A 23,599-nucleotide genomic window follows, 5' to 3' on the forward strand; every position below is an offset into this window, starting at 1 on the left:
GTCGCACACTAGAAATACAATAGAGTCGCCACAGAAAATATTGATAAAATCCACAAAGAATGAAGGATAAGATGGTCATAACAACCAAATTAGGGTTCAGGAGTCGATTATGCAAGGGAGAGGTATTAGCACCCCTCACATCTAATGTACTCAACAAGACCCATTTAGTTAGTTTCATGATCGAAATGTTAGCATGATGTTTACTCGCGATCTTCTAATTATTATGCGAGAAAAGACATAAAGAAAGTGTTTTTGGGGTTTTTTATTGTTGGGCTCACCAAGATTTTAGAATCTCATGCAATGAGAAAATAATAGCTTCGTAGTTTGGGCGAACTTAAACATTTTGGATTTGGGCGACACAGACGAGTGTCTAGAGCAACACAGACGAGTATTGTAGAAATGCTAAAAAGGGTCCGTGCTTAGGTGATAAAAGGTGTTTGAAAAACGAGTCTCACTTGGACGAAAAGGTGAAAAAAGGCCCCCACTTGGGCGAAAGATTATTATTTTTTGTTTTTTTAAAAAGGTTGTTTGACAAGACGTTGGATCTCGCTCCTATATATCCTTTGGTGCGATGAGAAACTCAAGACTACATTGTTCTGCGTAAAAAAACTACGTATTTATTGGTTGCTTTTATTTGTGAAAATGAGCTTAGTCACACATGAGTGATAAGACTCGTTGACTGAAAGGGATTCTCACTTGGACGAATAAAATTCACGCTTGGGCCCAAGACGCTGGCTAGACCCATCAACCTTCAAAAGGAAAAAGAAAAAAAAGGAACATAATGAAATGGATGGTCAAGATTAAATCTGAGTTTGTCTTCAAGAACAACAACATTCATCTTTTATTTTGACCATAACTTGCTCAAATTTTCATGGAATAATGCAATTTTAGTCAATTTTTTTCACATGTAAAATGTTGACTTTTTATTATGATGTATGATATGATTAATGAAAATTTCTAATGGAATAGTGTGATGGTTTAAATGATTTTTCAACCATGATCAATGATGCATGAATCTTTAGTCAAATTTCTTAACACATGAAATATTGACTTTTTATTTTTGAATGAAATGAATACATGTGAGTATGATTATAATGACTTTATTTGATGATAAAAATGCACATGACTAAAAAATGAAAAACCTTGGCAAATGGAGATGTATCAAATGACTTTAGAAATAGACCAGACTAAATTGGGGTATGACACCCGCTCAAGTGGTACATCATAGACACCCTTCATTAATACTTCTGGAAAATCGCACAATACTGACATATCCTTAATTGTAGCCTTACTCTCTACTTTCAGAGAAGCTAACAACATGTACACTTGAGTATCTTCGTTCAAAGATACCTCAACTTGGTTGGCGGTTATGAATCTCAAATCCTTAAACTCCCCCGGTTCCATAAACAAAACGGTTGTATCCTTACAATTGATGTGATCATGGTTGAAAGATAATGAGTTCATCCCCAGAGTAACATCTAGCTTGAATCAAATTGTATGATGTTGAGGATTCAACATCACTAAGAGAAAATACTCTTCTGTTCGCTCTTGGTTGGTTTTCTTGGGAACTCTGATCATTGTTTGGTTCCTACTTCAGATTCTGACAAAACCTGCTTATGTGACCTTGTTTGCCATAGTTGAAACAAGTTGGAGTTGCATCCTTACACTCAAAAACCCGATGACCTATTTTTCCATGCTTTACACTTCTTAGGGAAGTCGAAGGACCTCCCTCACTATTCCCATCACTACAATTACTCTTGTTCCCATTACCAGCATTATTGCTTCTTCCACCTACAGTTGTGGACCCCTAATTATTGTAACTATTATGTTGTCCACTTAGATTCATATAAGGTTTACCACGATTAGGACCAACAAGTCTCTTGTATTCATAAGTACTCACATTCTAGTAGTGAGTGTACCTTTCTCTGTTGTCTCCATCATAAATCCTACACTTGTTCACCACTACAGAAAATCGGAAGATCTTCTAATAGCCAATGATGAACTTGATCTCAAGATGTAATCCACTTTCCAATTTCACACACTTCGAACCTTCAGTATCAGTCCTAATGTAATGCGGGAAAATCCTAGATAATCCTTCAAATTTATTTGCATACTTAGTCACAATCATATTGCCTTGTTTCAGCTTCATAAATTCCACCATGAAACACCTCCCGGATCGTGTTCATCTTTGAAACATATTACTTTACATTACAACCTAAGGGATTTATAATAATTTCCTCGGAACACATTTATGTTATTACCACATAAAGGATTCACATTGATTCATTTCGATCATTTGTAATTTATCACATTTATAGTGATGAAACGGCATCGTTAACCTTTATCACAAGAAAGGTTATCGTGTTAGTTTTATAACGCAATTGGCCGCACCTCAAACAAACTTACGAAACTCAAGTTATGCATGAAACTATATGATGAACATTGGAATGAAAATCGACAAGGGACCTAGTGCAAAAACCAGAGGCCTATTACGGCCACCCATATTAGCTATTACGACCAGTACTAGTTCCATGGCCGCGCTTTCATTTTTCTGCGATTTTCTAAGTTTTCATTAGTATTTTTTTTTACTTTTCCTAACATTTTAACTCATATTTGTATGTGTTTACTTATATACAACTAATTAGAGTACACAATCCCTTTAATCAAACACATATACACTAAATCTACTATATTTGGTCAATTAACTAAATCAAACATCATTTTATAATTACAAGGAGAAACAATTAAATGCACATACATAGGAAATCCCAATCTAGACTTTCACGATTAAATCAACAACAAACCAACAATAACATACAATCATGAAAACATAGATGTGCCCAATTAATTATTCTCGTACCAATATTAATAATATTACTATCATCATTTGCCTTAGGGTTTAAAGCAAACCATATATTATAGGATAACCCCATAGGGACAAATTATTACCAGGGTTCAAGTTCAATCACACTACCTTACAACCAATATACCCTTTTGTAAAATAATCTCCCCCTTACCTTGATTTTAGAGATTTTTCTTACTTTCTCGTACGATCCCATGATGTCAATTCTCATCTTCTCTCTTTTCTCGTTCTCTCAAATTTTCTAGTTCTTTTGTATTATGCCTTTTCCCATTTCCTATTCTCCCCTTTTTAACCTTTTCACTTCTCTCCCCCCTCTAACCCTCACTGACTCTTTATTTTCTCTTATAATAATAATAAATAAATTAATAATAATAATTTTACTACCAATATCATTATATAATTATTAACACCTATAAATTTCTATTAATTAAATAATAAAATATTATTAAGATATTAAAAGATAATACCAATAATAATGATTAAAAATTCTGGGGTGTTACACAGCAGCCTGATGAGCAGTGGTTTCAAGAGGAGATGCAGTTATCTGGTATGGTGTCAGCGTTCGTTGAGAAATGACACTCTGAGACGTCATCTTTTCATCCTCCACATGGTGAGATGTCCATCAAACTAGATGATGTGTCATGCATGTTGCATCTTTTGATCGAATGAAGATTATTAGACCATTCTAGAATGATCATAGTGGATCATTGGAGATGATGGTGGAGTATTTGGGAGCTGACTCAGCGGCTGCCCTGAAGGAGATTGAAGACACACCTTAGGGTGTCATGCTAGATTTGAATTTTTTGAGAGGTTTTACGCACATGAGCTAACTGCGGAAGAGCATGCAGATGGTGATGATGAACATATTATGCAACATAGAGCATATGCATTAAGGACATACCTGTTGTAATTGGTTGACATTAGGGGTGGCAAAATGGGTCGGGGCCCGCCAGGCCGCCCGCGCACCCGCAAAAAATTGGCGGGTTGGGTTGGGATTTTAGGCTCGCCGCTCGCCAAAGCCCACCGCCCGCCAAAACTCGCTCCTCCTCCAAAACTCACTCTTTATTAGTTAATTCTAGTAATTGCAATTCTTGATGGTTTATTTTATACATTTATTTATAAATATATGTAATATTTTTTACAGTAAATTTGTTAAAAAATTACTTTTATAAAAAATTGTTTTAAAAAATAAGTGAAAAGTTTAATTAAAAGGTAAAAAAAGCATATTAATCTATTAAAAAAATTAAATAAAAAAAAGGCGGGTAAGCCCGCCGCCCGCCATCTTGGCGGGGCGGGCATGATTTTGATGCCCATTTTACTTGGCGGGCATGCCCGCCCCGCTCGTTTTTTGGCGGGCATAAGGCGGGGCGGGCGGCGGGTGGGGCGGGCGGCCCGTTTTGCCACCCCTAGTTGACATGTCCATATTTGTGGATAAGAGTGCCTATTATATGGATGTGGTTTACCTCAGATACTTCGCTGACTTGGAGCAGATTCATGAGTACAATTGGGGGGTTGCTATGAAGTCCTTAGGTATCTTGACAGCCCAACAACATATGATATATGCTTTTGGTCATAAGAAGATCACCGTTAGACGCGTCCTTGTGATTACATAGCCTTCTACTCTAGATGGTTAACTTGTGGGTCACGTCTGATATATCCACGTCTGCTTGAGCGAGTCATGCGCCAATTCGGGTATATGCAGTTTTTCTAAGAGACCCTTATGAATCTGTTCCTCCTACTATAGTGCACAAAGATGCAGATGCCATGTATGATGATTTCCTTAATCATCTAGTACCAGCAAAAGCATGAGGTACCATAGATCCAAGAGAATGGGGTTGTGCATACGACTACGTACTATGGTATTTCAAAGTGTCACATCTTTATATGACACCAGATGCTGAGGAAGAACCATCTATGCTAACTCTTCAAGAGATATTAAGGGAGGAGTATGCTAAGGCAGATCATGTCGTTGATGCGTTGTCTACATGTCGTCGTATTATGGATCTTGTGTGCACGAGTATAGACAAATGAGACTTTTTAGAAGACTCTTCTAAGAGGGTCATTGTAGATGTCATTCTTACTGAGGCACATACGATGTTGTAGTTCAGGAGGCAGCGAAGAAATATGGGGTTCCGATATACACAATATTATTGTATTTGTATTAGGCATTACTTATATTATTATCGTTTGTAATTTGTTATTTGACTGTATTATGGATTCAGGATTGATTCATTTATATATGGTATTTTAATCTAATAATTTATTATGATAATATAGTTATAATACATTGTCTATTACATCGGTGTATCTCTACAAATTGTCAAAAAAATTTATATAGGGTGAATACAAAAGTGTATGTCTGTTATTTGCTACATAGATGCATCTATGGACCAAATTATGTCAAAGTGAGGGTGTCTTAATTAGGAATGGATGGGGTGCATATAAGATGGATACAGAAATACATCTCCGAACTAATTTCTAGCAAAATGATAGGTGTGAATCATTTATGCTTGGACCTGGTGTGAAATAGGTGCGTCTGGAAATATACTTTCGGATTTGTAGTGATATTTTTTGGATTTCCATAGGATGCTTCTCCACCACTTAGGATGGGAAAAGTAACTCCCAAACCTTAATGTGTCTCAATATCGGGTTGATTAACCATGTTGAGAAAGAGTCTAATATAGAAGTTCATGATCTAGCCCAAAAAAAGGATTGTTTCTCCATCCTAAGTGATGGAGAGTCACTGTATGGAAACCCGAAAATACCTCTCAAATTCAAAAATGCATTTTTAAATGTATTTTATATAGATCACATCCTTTTATAAAGGAGTCACACCCTCGTTTTGTCAAAAAAAAAATAGTCCAAAAATATACTTTTATAATAAATCCGAAAATATACTTCTGTAAGAGCCTTGGATGCAGTAAAAAGGCGTGAGAATGACTCTGCTGCTTCTTCAACAATAAGGGGGTGATTAATAATTTAATTAAAAGATGCAACATGGAGGTATTTTTAATTAATTGATGATAGAAAAACAATCACATGAGAATTTTAAGAAATGTACGTAGAATGAATACATCTAAATCGGATGTTTATTGTATTGGATGATAGAAAATATTTTGTTTAGCTGAAAGTGCATTCAAGATATCTTGTTGTAAGGGAGGGTAGTTCATTGTTTCTCGTCTTTCTCCTATGTAAGTATAATTTTGAACTATTTTTCTTTACAAAAATAAATGTGTAACTCATCTAAGAAGAAATGTGATATATTTGAAGTAAATCTAAAAATACATTAGTATTTTAGGACGCACCCCCTAAAATGGAAGAAGCGATAAAAAACACTACACAAGGCAATGAAAAACCATATATGGTTCAAAGCCCAACCCAATAGCAATTGTAATAATTCTATAGATTAATATAATAGATTTTCTTTGTAGACTCCCTATGAGGAGAACCTCCTGCAAAAATCCAAAATTACCCTTACTTCGGAAATGCATTTTCGAAGTTATTATTTTTTTTTTTCAGATTTTTTTAGAATTCGGAAATGCATTTCCGAAATCATCAAATGGGGAGTGTTTTCGGATATGCATTTCCGAAAACATCTTTTTTACATTTTTGGGTTATTTCGGAGATACATCTCCGAAATATGCAGAAATTGTTTTTTATTTTGTTTTTCTTACACCTTTTTTGTTTTTTTAGTCCCGTATGACAAATTAAACAACAACAACGCTCGCAGTAAATAGTGTTTGATATGAATAATATATAACTCGAATAAAATAAGCGACATATTTATATAAAATACTAATATTATATATACAACTAGTAGTGTACGAAAGTGTACGTAAATGTCAAGAAATACAAGCCGAATACAATAGAGTCAAAGAAAAATAAACCAGCACTCCCTACTGAGTATGCCTAACCCTAATGCCCTGGGACCTCCTCTTTCTGGTATATGCCGCCGCACCGCCCGCGTCACCAACCATCCTCTCCACAACTGCAACCGCCTCTGGACCACCCTGCGCGATGATACCTCGGTCCAATGCGTCCCGCCCAAGCATCTCTATCCGCTGGCATATCGGAAGGAGATCAGTGGCATGGTCATCCTCAGCCTGTTGGTTCTCCAAGATCTCCTCATATGCTGGCCTAGGAGCGCCGGGAGCGTCGGGTGTCATCAGAGGATGTGACACCCGATAGAACCATGTCACGTACCCCTCAACACAATGCCACTCCTGGGTGGTCTGCATGCGACGATACTCCTCCGGGACCAAATGATGCGCCCAGTCCTCAAATATGGAAGTGAGCTCCACTCGGGTAACTGTGTCGGGAGCAGCCTCAAACGGTGACCTCAGTATCATCTGCACATGTGCAAACTGCCTCATGCATCGCTTCGGCAGATGCCTTACCATGGTGTTGGCCCCGCATGCCAACCAGCCAGAGTATAACGCGATGCGGTCAAATGGGACAACATCAGTGTAGTCACTGAATGGCGTCCAACGAATGTCATCGTGAGCTTTGCGGTCGAGGTACCCGCGATATGGTCCTACTGCGTTGCTCCCCCTTTGGAAAACATATCGGGCGGCCCTGGGCTGAGCGTCATCGTACACAGGATTAATGGCGAAGCCTTGGACGCGGGGGAAGTAGGAGATGATCTAGCCCTGAAAGACAAACACGATAATGTATTAAAAATAAATATGAACCATAAATAAATGTGTAACAATTAAAAGGAAACGTACCGTCAAGAGTGTGGCAGATCCAGTCAACTGCCTGGTCCTCCAGTTGGAGGCTTCATTCAGCTTTTGGTATAGGTATACCAGAATAGCTAACCCCCAGTTCCACTGGGTAATGGTAGTCAGGTCCATGAAGTAGCGGAGATAAGTCATGTCGACGTATGTTGTACTCTTGTCCACAAAGTGTGCAATGTCTACCAAAAACATGAACCAACACCGGAGAGCGCAGGCACGGTGATACTCCGTTAAAAGCTCATCCTCCGCCTACTCGGACTCGACCTCCGCCACCAGGTGGTTCTCATACAGCTCTCTCAAGCTGGAGAACCGGATACGGCTCTCTCAACTAGAATAATTTTGTAAAATAATTTATAATTTTATATACATATTAATTATATTTTTTAAATTTATATGAAATTGTCAAGATATATAATTTAAGAGTTTAAAGGTTTTTTTTTAAAGGTAGTGCACTAATAATTAAACTAACTTTGCATATATAACCAATCAAAATCTTTACACTTGTCATGTTATATTAACTTTTTTAAATTAAAATTATGGTTTAATTGTATGCATGATTGTGATTGATTGACAGTGTAAAAATATTTTACATTATTAGTGCATATTCTTTTTCTCATGATTTAAAATAGAGCTAGTAATATTTAATCAATGTCAAATAGATTTTGATTTTTTAAGGAAGCTACCCAAACTAAATAGAACCACTAATTATTTTTACCTATACAATATATTTAATTTTTCATTATAATTTAACCTCTTTTATTTATGAAGGTTGATTCAACTTATAGGATATTTACATCCTATCAAAAATTGAGTTCAGCGTAGATCATTGATATGTAAAAAAATTAATGAAAATTTATAAACTCTTTAAATCTTAAAATTCACTCTGATTTCACTAAACTCTCTCTTAAAATTCATTTCTCCTAAAAATTTTGTAAACAAAAAAATCTACTTTTTTTTTTTCTTTTCATTTATTAAAATGGAAGCGATACTCCAAACATATTGTTCCACCAATTAACAACATTTAAATTTAAGACCTAACAACAATTTTAATAGTTACTCCTTCTGTCCTAAAATATAAAAAAAAATTCTTAAATTATAAGTAAAAGATTAATTTTATCTTTTTTAAAATGAAAAAAATACAAACTGTATTTAATTTACTCTCTCTCACATTTTCTTCACAATTAATATTTAATTAAATTTGTTTTTACATCTTTTTACAAAAACTTATTTTATGAAAAAACATTAAAAAAAAATCTTACTTCAAATTGTTATGTTTTGTTTGATAAATGTGATATTTTCCTCATATATTGGAAAAGAGGAAATATTAATTTGGATGGTTCATCATGTTTTGAGTTGGTTTTGTCCTAGTTGTAGGAGAATTATTATTATTATTATTATTATTATTATTATTATTATTATTATTATTATTATTATTATTATTATTATTATTATTATTATTATTATTATTATTATTATTATTATTATTTTGATTCAAATTATTATTATTATTATTATTATTATTATTATTATTATTATGATTTAGAGAGAGTGTAGTCTGTTATTTTATTTATTTATTATTCTAAAAAGTTAATAGATATATTAAAACAATCTTAACCATATGATGTGTCTAAGTTAATCTAAATACCATACAAACAAATGTCATAAATATTAGGGGTGTTCGCGGGCCGGTTTGGTTCGGTTTTGAGAGAATCCGATACCCAAACCGATTAAAATTAAATGGATTGGTTTGGATTGGATTTATAAATTTTTGCGATAAAGCCCAAACCGAACCGATCCGAGAAACAACGGATTGGTTTGGGTTGGATTGATCGGGTAGATAAAAATTGCAAAAATATTTTTAAAAAATAACTTATTTACAAAAATTAATTTTTCATAATATTATAAAAAATATAATATTAATAGTGTTCAAATTTAAATATTATACTACAAATTTTTCTCCAATAGATTCAAAAATATCTCACAAAAATAATATCTAAGATTAAGACTTTTGAATCTATAACTAGTCACTTGAATTAATATAATAAAGAATGTGTTTCATAACTTTATGTTCATTTATCATATTACACTATCAATTTTCTAATAACAAATTAAAATAGCATAACTTGTCCACACACAACATTTTATTTTTTTTCTTATTGAAGTTGAATGCTTTGTAGTAATTTTCATGATAATTAATTATGGTTGGTTTGGGTTGGGCTTGCGGGTAGAAAGTTGAAAATCCGATGCCCGAACCGATTGTCATTGGATTTCATTGGTTTGGTTCGGTTCTTGCCCGAACTGAAAAAATATCCAACCCAAACACTATGGTTTGGTTCGGATTCTGGTTTGGTTCGGATTTACCCGAACCAATGAACACCCCTAATAAATATCGAAAATAAAATTAGTTCAACAATTTCTAAACTAAAAACAAACACACTTAAAACCAAATTCTTCCATTAAACACAAAATCAGAAAGTCGGAATCTTCCAAATGATTAAAATCATAAGAAAAACGTTTAACATTATATTTAAGACAAAGTTGCTATATTAATTAAAAAAAACTCATATATTAGAAACAGACAAACCAAAATAAGGGAGCCTATACTAAAAGCCCCTTAGTGATTAACAAAATGATAGTTAGGAATGACGAAACAGAGTAGCAAAAAAATTTTTTTTTAAAAGCAAATTAGATTAATAAAGGAAATCGCACTAGGGGTGCAACCCTTACACCGAATTACAAGTTGTGGAAACAATCCATGGGATACTTGTACCACTCATAAAAAGTGGGCAAGGAAATAGATCCCCTTATTCTACCCAACCAACTCCAAGAGAGAAACATTACATTATAAACCACAACCTCAAAACTAAAGAGAACTTGCTCAAAGATCCTAGAGTTACGCATACGCCATATACTCCAAATCAAAGATAACCAAATGAATTGAATCTTTGTTCTAACCTTAGTACTTTTAACCTTCACATGAACTTGTTGGAAGTCTTTAAAGTCTTCCAAAGAAAAAGGGACTTTGTCACCAATCCAACCATATATCCACTCCCACACTTTCTTAGAGGCTTCGCAATTGAAAAAGAGATGATTTAAGGACTCCGGTTGGTCATCACATAACACACATCTCGGGCTGCTTATATTACCGATTCCTCTTGCAATAAGAGAATCAATTGTTGGGAGCCGAGATACGAAAAACCTCCACGCAAAGATGGCAATCCTAGACGGAAGATCCAAACACCAAAGATAATTCAGATTGCTCACCGTTAGTGGCTGCCAAGCATGAGTCTTTTTACGGGAACTCCACGAAGAAACACTTGACACCGAAAAAATCCCATTAGAACTAGCAAAATTGATCACTACAAGAAAAGGGCTCCCTAGCGACATGTTTTTGTGACGTGTTATTCACGTGGGAAAAAAAGGACTGTTCTGACGTGAATAACACGTCGGTATATTATTTTAATCATTAATAATAACAATTACGTATTCACATGGGGAGTAAAAAAAAATAATTTAAAAAAAAACTTGTGAAATGCTTTCCACGTCGCAAAAGATAAAACAAAATTTTTAAACTTTGAAATCTGTAAAGTCTTATGGTGGGAAAATAAAAATGTTCAAATTTTTAATTGTGATGTGGTTTTCACGTCGGAATCCTTTAAGGCTGACTTTGAATTGACATGCGCAGGCTTTGGCAGGTGAGGACAGACTGGCAATTCAAAATTTATTACCGTTGGCAGCTTGCGACGTGTTTGACACATCGGTAATTAGCGACGTGAAAATAAAGACGCTGCCAATTAGACTGTTGGCAGCTTGCGACGTGTCTTTCATGTCAGTAATTAGCGACGTGAAGTTATCAACGCTGCCAATTAGACCGTTGGCTGCTTGCGACGTGTGCAACACGTCAGTATGTACCGGCTATGTAATCACGTCGCTAATGATTTAATATATTCTGCTTCACAGACGCCTCCCCTTCTTCATTTTCCCTTCTCTCTTCATCATTTCTCATTCTTCCTCTCTTCTCTCACACTGTATTTCTCTCTTCCCCTTCTCATTCTCTTCCTCTTCTCATTCCATTCTCACACCATTTTTGAAGGTATGGCTTTTATAATTTTATTTTATATTTAGTTTATTTATAATTTGTATTGATTTATAATTCTAACTTATTTTAATTTTTTTATTCAAGATTTTGAAGATTGGAGGAGATATTATAAGAATTGGACTTGAAGATTGGAGGAGATTAGAAGATTGAGGTATTTTTATAATTTTAAATCTGATATTTTATTTGTGATTTTTGTGTTAAATTTGAATATTATTAGGTTAATGTAGTATGTAATATTTGTGATAATTGTATGTTTTTTCTGGAATTTTTGTGATATATTATGTAGTATGTAATATTTGTGATAATAGATAAATTGTATGTTTTTTATAGAATTTTTGTGATATAAATTGTAGGTTATTTTAGGAATTTATGGTAAATAGATATATTTATATTTTTTAATAAAACATATTATGTTTTTTATTAAAACAGATTTTGTTTAATAGAGATAATTTGTTTAGTTTATGGTAATATATATATATTTTTAATCGAAATATAATTTAGTAAAAAAGAATATAATTTAGTAAGTCGAAATATATTTTGAAATTTATAATATTTAGATATGTTATATTTTTTTGTAAATAGATATAATATTATTAAACATAATTTATATATGTAATTTTTATATATTATTAAACATGATTTATATACGTAAGTAATGATATCTAATTAAACATAATTTATAGATGTAAATTATATAGACAAAATTTATATTATACAATTTTTTTTTAAAGTTTAATATTTATTATTTAATGAAAAATAGAGGTTTAATATGCATTGGAAAATATAATATATTTTAAAATGGTAAAAGAAATTTTAATATGTATATAGTATGTTATTATGTTAAAAAATGGTAAAAAAATATAATATTATATTAATATATATTGAAAAATAGAATATTTTTTAAAATGGTAAAAATAAAATTTATTATATATGTGTATATGTTAAAAAGGTAAAAAGAAATTTTGATATGTATATAGTATGTTATTATGTTAAAAAATGGTAAAAAAATGTAATATTATATATATAGACAAAAGTTTTATTATATTTGGGTATAAAGACATTTTATATTATATTTTTTTTTTTTACATTAAGACTATTTTTTTTACATTAAGACACTATTGAGACACTATTAAAAAAAACATATTAAATCTTAAACGCGAAATGTATTTAATTTCGACTATAAAAGCGAGTTACGAAGAACGTCATAAAAAACAGTCACTTTACTTCTGTTTATTAAAAAAAATGAAGGATTAAAGTTATATGCACATGAGTTTGATCCTCGACAATATTTTTTTTTTTATATTTTCAAAACTAGCGTCACATACGTCTCAGTTTATGAACAAAACTGAGGAGAAAGATAAATTATTTTTTTAAAATACTCGTTACATTATTTACACAAAATATTACATTGTTTACACAAAATATTAAAGTAAAAATTAATTTGTTAGTGAAGATCAAATGCTAGATCTTCGAATAATTGAATCTTGAGGAAGATCAATTGTTGGATGCGAGTATATTCTAAATGGCTTTTGCTTGCATTTGTTTTTGATATAAAAAAAGGGGTTAGATAAATAAAAAAAATATTCAAGTTATATGATTTTTCGTTCTAACAAATATCTAAGAACACAAACCTTAAACCCAAATAATTTTCTGCTCTTGTAATTTATTATAGAGAACTTTTCCAAGCGTCTTTACGTTTGAAGCACTTCATGTTTCATTATCAATGTTTGATATTAATAATGCTTTTATAATGAATGTCTTTTAGGTTTCAGGCGGATCACTAATGACACTATCTTGAACGTTGATACTCATTAAATGGGCGACAAAAAATTGTTTAAGGACGTTGAATATCCTCAATAAACACTCTTAAATATCCCCTCGGTTATGACAAAAATTGAGGTAAAAAATATTTCTTTCCATATACTCCTCGGTATCAATTGAAAACAAAGGTGAATAAGCTTTTATTTATTTTTTAAAAAAATATTACATTGTTTACACAGAATATTAAAATATATTATTTACAACAAATCCATGTTAGACAATAGGCTATGATATAGAGGGGGTGAATAGATCCCAAATTAAATTTATTTATTAAAATCATGTTTATAAAATATTTTAACTATGGCGCGCAGAAACAATCCCGGATCGAAAATCGTCTATCCTGAACCGTTATTGAAAGTAACAATCCAACCTTCCAAGCCCTATGGTTGATGTTGATCCTAACTTCTTCTCTTCCCTTGATCTTGAGCTCGATCAAGTAACTCAATACTTCCAATTTGATTCTTCGGTTACCGTTACTCCTTTGACAGAACCCTTTCTTCGAAGCTTTCACTCGGCTGAATCCAAATTACGAACGTATCGTGACCCAAGATTACCAAAGTGATCCTCCGGTTACTGTTACTCCTTGACAGAAACCTCTGTTCTTCAAAGTTTTCACTCGGTTGAATCCAAATTGCGCAATCTTGAGAAAAATTCTCAAATCAATCATTGATCATGGAAGAAAACCCATATGAATTTATCTTGAAACTCCCACAGAATTTCCAACCCAATTGATTACACTAAATCTTAATTGAACCATATCAAACTATCTTAACATCACACAACAAAATGATTATGTGTAGTTGTTGTATGTATGCATTGAGAGAATGAAGATGATGAACAATTATATGTATATTTGTGGTTTCAATAATGAGAAATGATGCATGTGTATGCGAAAAAGAATGAAACAAAAAAAATAGAGTTGAAAAAAATATAAAATTGGATATTTTGAACAGTGGGAGTCGATTCATTCGAAGTGGGAGTCGACTCCTAAGGCAAGGGAGTCGACCCATACAGCCTGGGAGTCGACTCCTTTTGGACAGAAAACAATTTTGAAAAATTACTTCAGTGGGAATCGATACATAGCTCGCAGGAGTCGACTCCTTCGTGCTTTGCATTGACTCCAAGACCTTGGGAGTCAACTCCTTTGGACCAGAGAGTTTCCTTTTCTAATTTCTTTCAGTGGAAGTTGACTCCTAACATGAATGAGTGGACTAAAAACCTGATTTTTCATAAAACTGCATTTTTTTGAAGATCTTAACATGTCCTAAAAAGGTATTTTCTTTTTTAATTAAAAAATAAATTAATGAAACACATCGATTTTAGTAAAAATCTGAGGTAATAAGTTTCAAGCAAAAAATGGTGAATGACAAAAAAAATTGAAAGTAATAAGTCATGTTTCCATTTCAATTTTTTACCATTCACCATTTTTTGTATGCAATTTACGATAAATTTCTCAATGTTGTCAACTGAGAAAAACAATGTTGTTTTCTTTGATTGACAACATAGGAAGGTTATTCCAAAAATACAACAACATCAACACCATTATATGAGATAGATTGCAAGGGTTGAAAAATGTTTTGTTCAAGATAGAAGAACACAAAACATTGAAGATTTTTCTATCTTGCAATGATGCAATCTATCCCTAAGAATGATGCATACAAGTTAGGGACGGCTACATATAAGTTAGGATTAGGGTAAAATCTGTTTAACGAGTACTTTTATAGTAAAGTATGATTATTTTATCCCTCGGTTATTACGGAAACTGAAGGGATAAATCATTTAATTTATAAATAAACAATAAAATAAAAAGAACAGTTCCACTTATAAAGAAGTAAAAAACATAAATTGTATTTACTGGGATTATTTAATCCCTCGGTTACTATGAAAACCGAAGAAATACATCATTTAATTTACAAATAAAAAATAATTATATAAAGAAAGGCACCACTAATAAAGAAACAAAAACATAAACTACATTAGCTAGGATTCGAAACATGTTCTGAATTGTTTTCCCCTCCATTATATTTAGAAATTGAGGGAATATGTGGTTTTTATTTTTAAAACAAATAAAAGATGATGCGCCTTGACATTATACCTCGGTTTTTTGTTGGATGAGGTGAAAGCTTTGTCATGAAATGTATTATTTATAGTAGTGAAAGGTGTTGTGAAAAATTGGTCGAATAACTCAAAACAATTAAGAATTATTTAAAGTTTCAACACACTAATTTTTTTGATATATGGGAACCAAGAACAATGACAACTAAAATAAATGGTATAAAGTATAAAAATAACCTGCCAAAAGTGAGCGAAATCACCACAAAACAAAAGAAGATAAAAAACGAGAACACAATAACTTGTTTATTTAGTTCAATCAAACGATCTATTTTGCGATGAGAGCAACTCTCCGTCCGATTCACTCCACTTCCAAAAGTTGTCTGAAGAGATTATGAATTACAAGAAAAAAGTCTTTGGATTTTTTATAAATTAAACCATATATAAATCACACATGCGTAATGTATTTAGAAGTGTTTTTCAATTCCTTTATATACCCCAAAGATTTTTCAAATTCAAAAAACTCTAAGGAATTTCAACTCTTTCCTATCTAAGTCTACCGAAAATTTATAACCCTTCCTCCTGCCTTCCGTTGATAAAGTTCGAAAGATTGTGTTGACCGAAATGATAAAGTTATATATTTATAACTATTGACAGTTAATAGACAAAAAATACAACACATTAATTGTTAAAGTAAAAATATTATAAAAATATTATAATATTATTTTATATTAATTTAGAATTTATAAATATTTTATAATATTTCTATATTAAAAAAAGAATATTATAAATATGTTATACAATCTTTTATACTAATTAAATATTATAAATATTTTATAATATTTTTATATTAATTTAAAATATTTTAAATTATCTTTAAATTAATATAAAATATTCTAATGAACTGATTCACAAACCAAATTGATCAAACCTGATACTTGCGATTTGTCCAACCTGAATCCACCTTTCAACTTTTTAATTTTTTATAACTTTAAAATAAATTTTCTTTCTCTTCATCACTCATAATTTTAAAACATATACAAATTTTTATGTGATTGCTTATAGAATTCCAATATTATAAGGTGGTGAAGAAATATTAATTATTATCTATTGAGATTTGGTTCCATGAGTCTTTCACATTTATCTACATATCATATTTTTTACTAGTTTTTCTTTATATATTTGATCCCATTAAGAATTAAATGAGCTGAAAATATAATTATAACTTTTAATAGAAATAAAATTACTATAGAAAACACAAAATAAATTCAATTTTCAACTAAATCAATATTTATTTTTAAATATTTGGCAGCTAAGCGATATGGTATTATGGTAGGTAGTGTCCAAAGGTTTTTCAATCATAACAGAAGTTCAGCCAAGAAAATTGACTAACCAATTATAAACAAATATTCTTTTTGACTGAAATTACTGACAGAATTTTTTTTGACTGAAAATACTATTATCAAATTTAGACTCGTAACTTTAAATTATTTATTTATTTATATAATAGTAATATTTGTATATGCGTCGATTGACGGGTAACCAAAAAGTCACGGACACGGCTGCTGTACATGGAGCGTGGGAGGGTTTTAATTACGTCCTGGATTTACACACAACCAATCAAATTTTTTTTATTAATTAAATAATAAAAATAAAATTGTCTCTCTCCTCAATTATCACAATCACCTCCATGTTGCCAATTAAAAACGAAATTAAATTTTAAATAAATTTAAATTTTCTCTCTCCTTATTAGTTGTTCCTAAATATATGGATTTAAGTTCGTTTCCATGCAAGTTTTTCTCTTTAATTACGTCCTCAAATTTAAATATTCGTCTACCCCTTTAATTAAACAAAAACTTTAAAATGTAAATAAATAAATTTGATACCTTGTTAATACTACCTCAGTATCAAAGTATAGACGTTTTAAGTATTTTATAGTTATTATTTTATAAGAAATTAAAATGATATATAATATACAAAAATATTCTTCAATAAATAAATTAAAAAGCAAAATTAAAAACTATAAAAAAAGAGTAATAAATAATAGAGAGTATATTGACAAAAATTATATTAATATTGCATTAAAATTGTAAAGTGATTTATAATTTTGAAAACATTTTTTCTTCGGAACGTCTTATAATTTGATAAGGAGAGTGTATTGAATTAATGACAAAATATTACAAGAGACAATAATTTAGCTCTAATTTTGTTTTATGAATATATATCAAGTCAACCCTTACTTACCCACCAATCCATGGGCGGAAACACACGCCTACTAAAAATAAAATTTCAGATCGGTTATCAAATTGGCACCACAAGAAAATTGGCAGATAGTGACAGTTAATTTGGCAGGTTACAACAATTAAAACCACCATAATTTGGAATCTACGACAGTTGTTATACCGTCGCAAAAATTCAAGTCCCTAGGCTGTTTTGCGACGGTTGTTAAAACCGCCACACCAACCGTCGTTCTAATTCACGACGGGTGAGAACTAACCTAAATTGGATATAGCGATGATTAAATATCATTGTGAATATTGTTTTGATTGTTTTCAATGTTGATTGCGACGGTTATTGTTTTGATTATTTTCAATGTTGATTGCGACGGTTTAAAACCGTCGTGAATGTGATATTCTGACAGTTCAGACCATCGTAATTTGATTTATAAATTTTAAATATTTTTTTTTGTGTAAGCAAGATGGAATATATAGGAGAACTGAGGGTTCTCAAACCTGTTTACACGAAAGGCGGAAAAAAACAAAAATCCGCCGAAAAGAAATTACAAACCAAATATAGCTATAAGAGGAAAAACAAAGGGTCTTTAGTAAACTCATAGAAACTATATATTGGGTGCGTAATTTCTCCGAAAAATGACCACTTCCATAACAAAGACTTGATATTCCAAACCGTATTATCAACAACCCAACCTTCATTGCGGAAGCAAAAACCGTTTCTAGACAACCAAAAAATCCACAAAATAGCTAACCATATCACCCCACATTTACCTTCCTTAACTTTCTTTTTTTTACAAAAGAGGAACCAATCCATAAAGCTTTGTAAACAATCTTCTTCCATCCCACTAACCGGTTTTCCAACCCAAACCGCTATCTCTCTCCAAACCACACCCGCCTCTTTACACTTGAAAAAAGAATGATCGCAACTTTCTGGAATAGTACCACAAAAAGCACACAAAGAATTCTCTATCGACAAAGAAATACCCCTACCTATCAATAAATCCTTGGTTGGTAACCTATTAATTAAAAGCCTCCAACCAAAAGCCTTAATATTAAACGGCACATGCACCTTCCAAATTAAATCCTTCACAACATCGAATCTATTCGGGGGGCCAAACGGATAGTTAAAACCGGCCAAAAACTCGTAACAAGAAGCAACGGAAAACGAACCTCCTCCCAAACCGCTCCACTCAACCTTATCTCTCCCCTCCAAATGGACATTTCGGCCCAACAACAAAAGATGAAGCATGCCATGCTCGGCCACCACCGAAGGATCGGTATCATCACCCAAAACCACACCGAAATTCCCCCACTTCCACACTCCATCAACCCAACTTCCCATACTAGCCACCGATACCCTTTTCAAACAAGAAAACGAAAACAACTTGAGAAAAAGATCCTTTAAACGATAATTATCCGCCCAACAAGATTCCCAAAACGGAGTAATATAAATATTTATTTAATAACGGTTTAAAGCGCTACTAATTATTTAATTTTTACATTTAACAATAATTTAAATTATTGTTAATTTTTATCTATTGTTTTATTTTTTATAATATATTTTTTATTTAAGTTATTATATACTAAAATATTTTTCAATATAGTATTATTTTTTTCTTTAAATTATTTTTACTATAATATTTGTATTTATAGTATTATTTTTTTATTTTATTTTCTATCACTTTTGAACGTAGTAAAATTAATTCTAATAAAAAATATTATTTAATATCAAATAAGCATCGTAATATCAAAAAAATTTGAGTTTCATAATTATGTCATGTAACACAAAAAATCGAAAACATATTAAATTCTAATCTTATAATAATAAGCATCTTATGCCAAAAATACATAAGAAAGTTCATATCTTAATTAATACATAGCAAAGTCTAATTTGTCCTTCTTGATGATCCATTATTGGCAATTCGGCAACTAGACAATAAAAATTGAATTTCAAGCCTAAAAAATAAAAATAAAATGAAGGGTAGAAGAATTATTTGTACTATTTATCTTATCCAAAAAGATAAAGACTCCTCTCATAGAGAATAAAAGACAACTCAAATCTTTGAAGTACAATACTGCCATCTGTTTGTACAAGATTACTATACTGTTCTAAAGTGGTTTCTATGACAGACGGATCATCAATAAATATATTACCTCACAGTTGAACCAAATAACCGAGGTTAATACTGATAAAAAATGAAGAAAAAAATTAACAAAGAAAAAAAGGGAAGTTGGAAAGGCACCAAGAGAGAAATGCTAGTTAAATCATTGCAAAAAAAAAAACATTAAATATAGTGACTAGGATTTAAAGAGAGCTCCCTTATAGCTATATTTCCTCGGTTTTTTTTCAAAACCAAGGGAAAAAGTTGATTTAAAAAAATAAAATAAAACATGGCGCTCCCAAGACCTATTCTCCCGGTTTTCTATTGTCCGGGGTGACAACTTCGTCATCAAAAATATTATTTGTATTAGTGTAGATCTTCCACAAAATCTCTTAAGGCGCCTTCTCTGATTAAATGAAAACTAAGTGCAAGTCTTGTTGATCCATCTGATATTGCTCCATTGCACGTCATAGTAGATAGATTGCTTCCATGGTCAACCTTTCAAGCATAAAATCAAATTGATTCTCATAGACTTGAGTCTTGTTTCTTAGTCTTCATTGAATCACTCTTTCCTATAACTTCATGGTATGATTTATAAGTTTAATCTCCCTATAATTTATACAATTTTATATATCCTTTTGTTCTTGTATATTAGAACTAAAGTACTTCTTCTCCATTCATCTGATATTTGCTTTGACCTTAAAGAGTTTGGTGAGTCACTCAACACCTCTCTCTCCAAGTATTTTATACAGTTCAATAGATATATTGTCTAGCCTAACTATTTTATTGTTACTCATTATTTTCAATGCTTCTTTTACCTCTTGTTTATGAATTTGGTGATAGTAACTATAGATTAATTACGAATAAGATTGACAAATATATTTGAGCTAGTGTGTTACATGTATGTCTTTCCATAACTTTTTATTTGTAATTGGCCAATACTTTGTCACATTTTGCATTCTAGTGTCAAATAGTGATTATAACTAACCGACAAAAATCTTCCGTTTAACCGAGGCTTCTTGACCTAACTCATTCTAAAATATCTTATATAGAAGAAGAGTGAATTGTTTTTTTTTTTTTTATAGAAAGTAACCCAACTATGTGTAAAAGAAGTTATTGTGAATACAAAATTAGGCATAAATTTCTTAAAATTTGAAACAAACATTAAAATGAAAAATATTTCAGCTATATTTCTGAAAATAAATTACAATCCAAAAAACAAAAATCCCCTAAAGATAAACTCATAAAATACATGAATAACTATTCAGCATTTCTTTTAAGATGATTGAGAGTTTTTTTATTTTAAAAGTTAATTTTCGAACTAAAATATACTCTGTTAAAATATAGTCAAATTGATTTTCTATTAATTTCAAAATAATTTTTCACTAATATATATATATATATATATATATATATATATATATATATATATATATATATATATATATATATATATATATATATATATATATATATATATATATATATATATATATATATATATATATATATATATATATATTTGCTGATGGTAAAATTGAGGGAATAAAAAATTATAAATATTTTTTAAAAATAAATATAATATATATTTATGCTTCAATAAAAAAAATGATAGGTATATTATGCTATACATTCATAAATTAATTAATACGCGGCTCCTACAACTTTAAATCTTTGACTCTGTCCCTGCTTGAGGAAAAACATTATCACACATTAAAATTATATTTAATTTAAAAAATTAATTTATACAGTTGTACGTAAAGCATATCTAAATTTTAAAATAAATATTTGTACTCCCTAAAAGAAAATTTGTTGTACGCATGCATAAGGTAAATTTTCTCTTCCAAGCCAAGTATTTCTTTCCGTGGATAAATCAATATACAATTATAAACCCTTTGACTCTGACGACGTATATAAAGTGTCATATTCTCTTATTATTCATTTGGACTAACAATGTGTTGCTATTTTGGATGATTGGTCAAGTCTCGAGCTAGTTTTTCTTGTGGATATAATATTTTTTATGATTTTTTCTTTACCCACCTCTCTATGGGGTCACCCCCAGCGAAAAACCCAAACTACCCCTGCTTCGAAAATGAACTTCCGAAGCGCTTTTTTTTTTTAAAAAATTTCCTTTATTCGGAAGTTCATCTCCGAAAACACCTCATAGGGGGTGCGTTCGGAGATGAACATCCGAAAACACCTCATGGGGGGTGAATTCGGAAGCTCATTTCCGAATTATGCTGTGTTTTTTTTTTATGTTTTTTCTTAAACAGTCTCGCATTTTAATTAAACGCAAACGCCAAATAAAATATGCGACATATAATTTGGTTGCCATTTTTTTTCAATCACATCCGAATCATTTTCCATCTTTACTCTTTTTCTATACTCACACATTTTATTTCTGTTCTCTTTGAGTTCGGCCCTGATCTTCATCGAGAGCCTTACTGCCGAAGTTACGAATTGGGAAGGAAAATTCAAGTTCGTGCTAATCATTTTCAGTTACGGTCAATTGGGAAGATAAAATTGGTGTAGATCCTTATCAGCCACTCGCAACTGAATATGATTAGCACAAACTTGAATTTCCCTGTCTGATTCGTGCTGGTTGGTTGCCATTTTTTTTCAATCACATCCGAATCATTCTCCATCTTTACTCTTTTTCTATACTCACACATTTTATTTCTGTTCTCTTTGAGTTCGGCTCTGATCTTCATCGAGAGCCTTACTGCCGAAGTTACGAATTGGGAAGGAAAATTCAAGTTCGTGCTAATCATTTTCAGTTACGGTCAATTGGGAAGATAAAAGTGGTGTAGATCCTTATCAGCCACTCGCAACTGAATATGATTAGCACAAACTTGAATTTCCCTGTCTGATTCGTGCTGGTTGGTTGTCTGACATGTTCCTGTAAACAATTGAAATCGATTAATATGCGAGACAAAATAAAAAACAAAAAAATTTGAACTTCTGATACATTTCGGAAGTTCATTTCCAAAAACTGGGATGGAGGTGTTTTCGGAAATGAACTTCCGAAACACCCCTTCGCAGAACTTCTCTGCAGCCTCCAATGACAGACCCCTAAACCAAACATCAAACTTATTTCTACACATTCTAAACATCCTAAATATCAGTATAAACCTAACCTAATACAATTTTTGCTATTTGTAAACACCCTAATATACATTTTAATCATAGATCTAAAAATCAAAATGCTTACCAATTGAATGGATTGGAGGACTTTTGAATGTAATAGAGCAAGTAGATGGAGGCTTTGAGGTAGCTTGGAACTGGTTTGCACAAAAATCTCTTGGGGTGTGAGTTTGGAAGAAGTTTAGGGTAAATGATTTGGGGGAGGGGGCTGTTTTGCTTAATCTGAAAAACGCAGAATATTTCGGAAATGAACTTCCGAAATGGTGTTTTCGGAAGTGTATTTCCGAAATAAGTCAAATTTTTTTAAAAAAAAGACGCTTTCGGAGATGCATCTCCGAAAACACCTTTTCCTTGCATTTCGGAAGTTCATTTCCGAAGTCAGGGGTATTCTGGGTTTTTCACCAGAGGTGAGCTAGAAGGTTGGGAGGTGGCCAAAGAATTTTCCATTTTTTATTGTTTCAGTACCATATGCATTATATATATATTTTTATATATTTTTACACATATATAAAACAAATCACTATAGAAAACATAAAAGAAATCAAGTT

At 31.5% G+C, this 23,599-nt stretch overlaps 2 protein-coding genes across 2 annotated transcripts; both read right to left on the minus strand.

Moving 5' to 3' along the window:
• Positions 1-10,332: 10,332 nt before the first annotated feature.
• On the minus strand, positions 10,333-10,986 carry LOC131650962 (uncharacterized). Its single transcript, XM_058920654.1, has one exon. It carries the CDS (start codon positions 10,984-10,986, stop codon positions 10,333-10,335), a length of 654 nt encoding a protein of 217 aa, XP_058776637.1.
• A 7,381-nt stretch (positions 10,987-18,367) lies between these two features.
• On the minus strand, positions 18,368-19,147 carry LOC131650963 (uncharacterized). Its single transcript, XM_058920655.1, has one exon. The coding sequence runs from the start codon at positions 19,145-19,147 to the stop codon at positions 18,368-18,370; it is 780 nt and encodes a 259-aa protein (XP_058776638.1).
• Positions 19,148-23,599: the final 4,452 nt, after the last annotated feature.

This window comes from Vicia villosa, linkage group LG2 (assembly GCF_029867415.1).
Source record: "Vicia villosa cultivar HV-30 ecotype Madison, WI linkage group LG2, Vvil1.0, whole genome shotgun sequence".
Classification (NCBI taxonomy): Eukaryota; Viridiplantae; Streptophyta; class Magnoliopsida; order Fabales; family Fabaceae; genus Vicia; species Vicia villosa.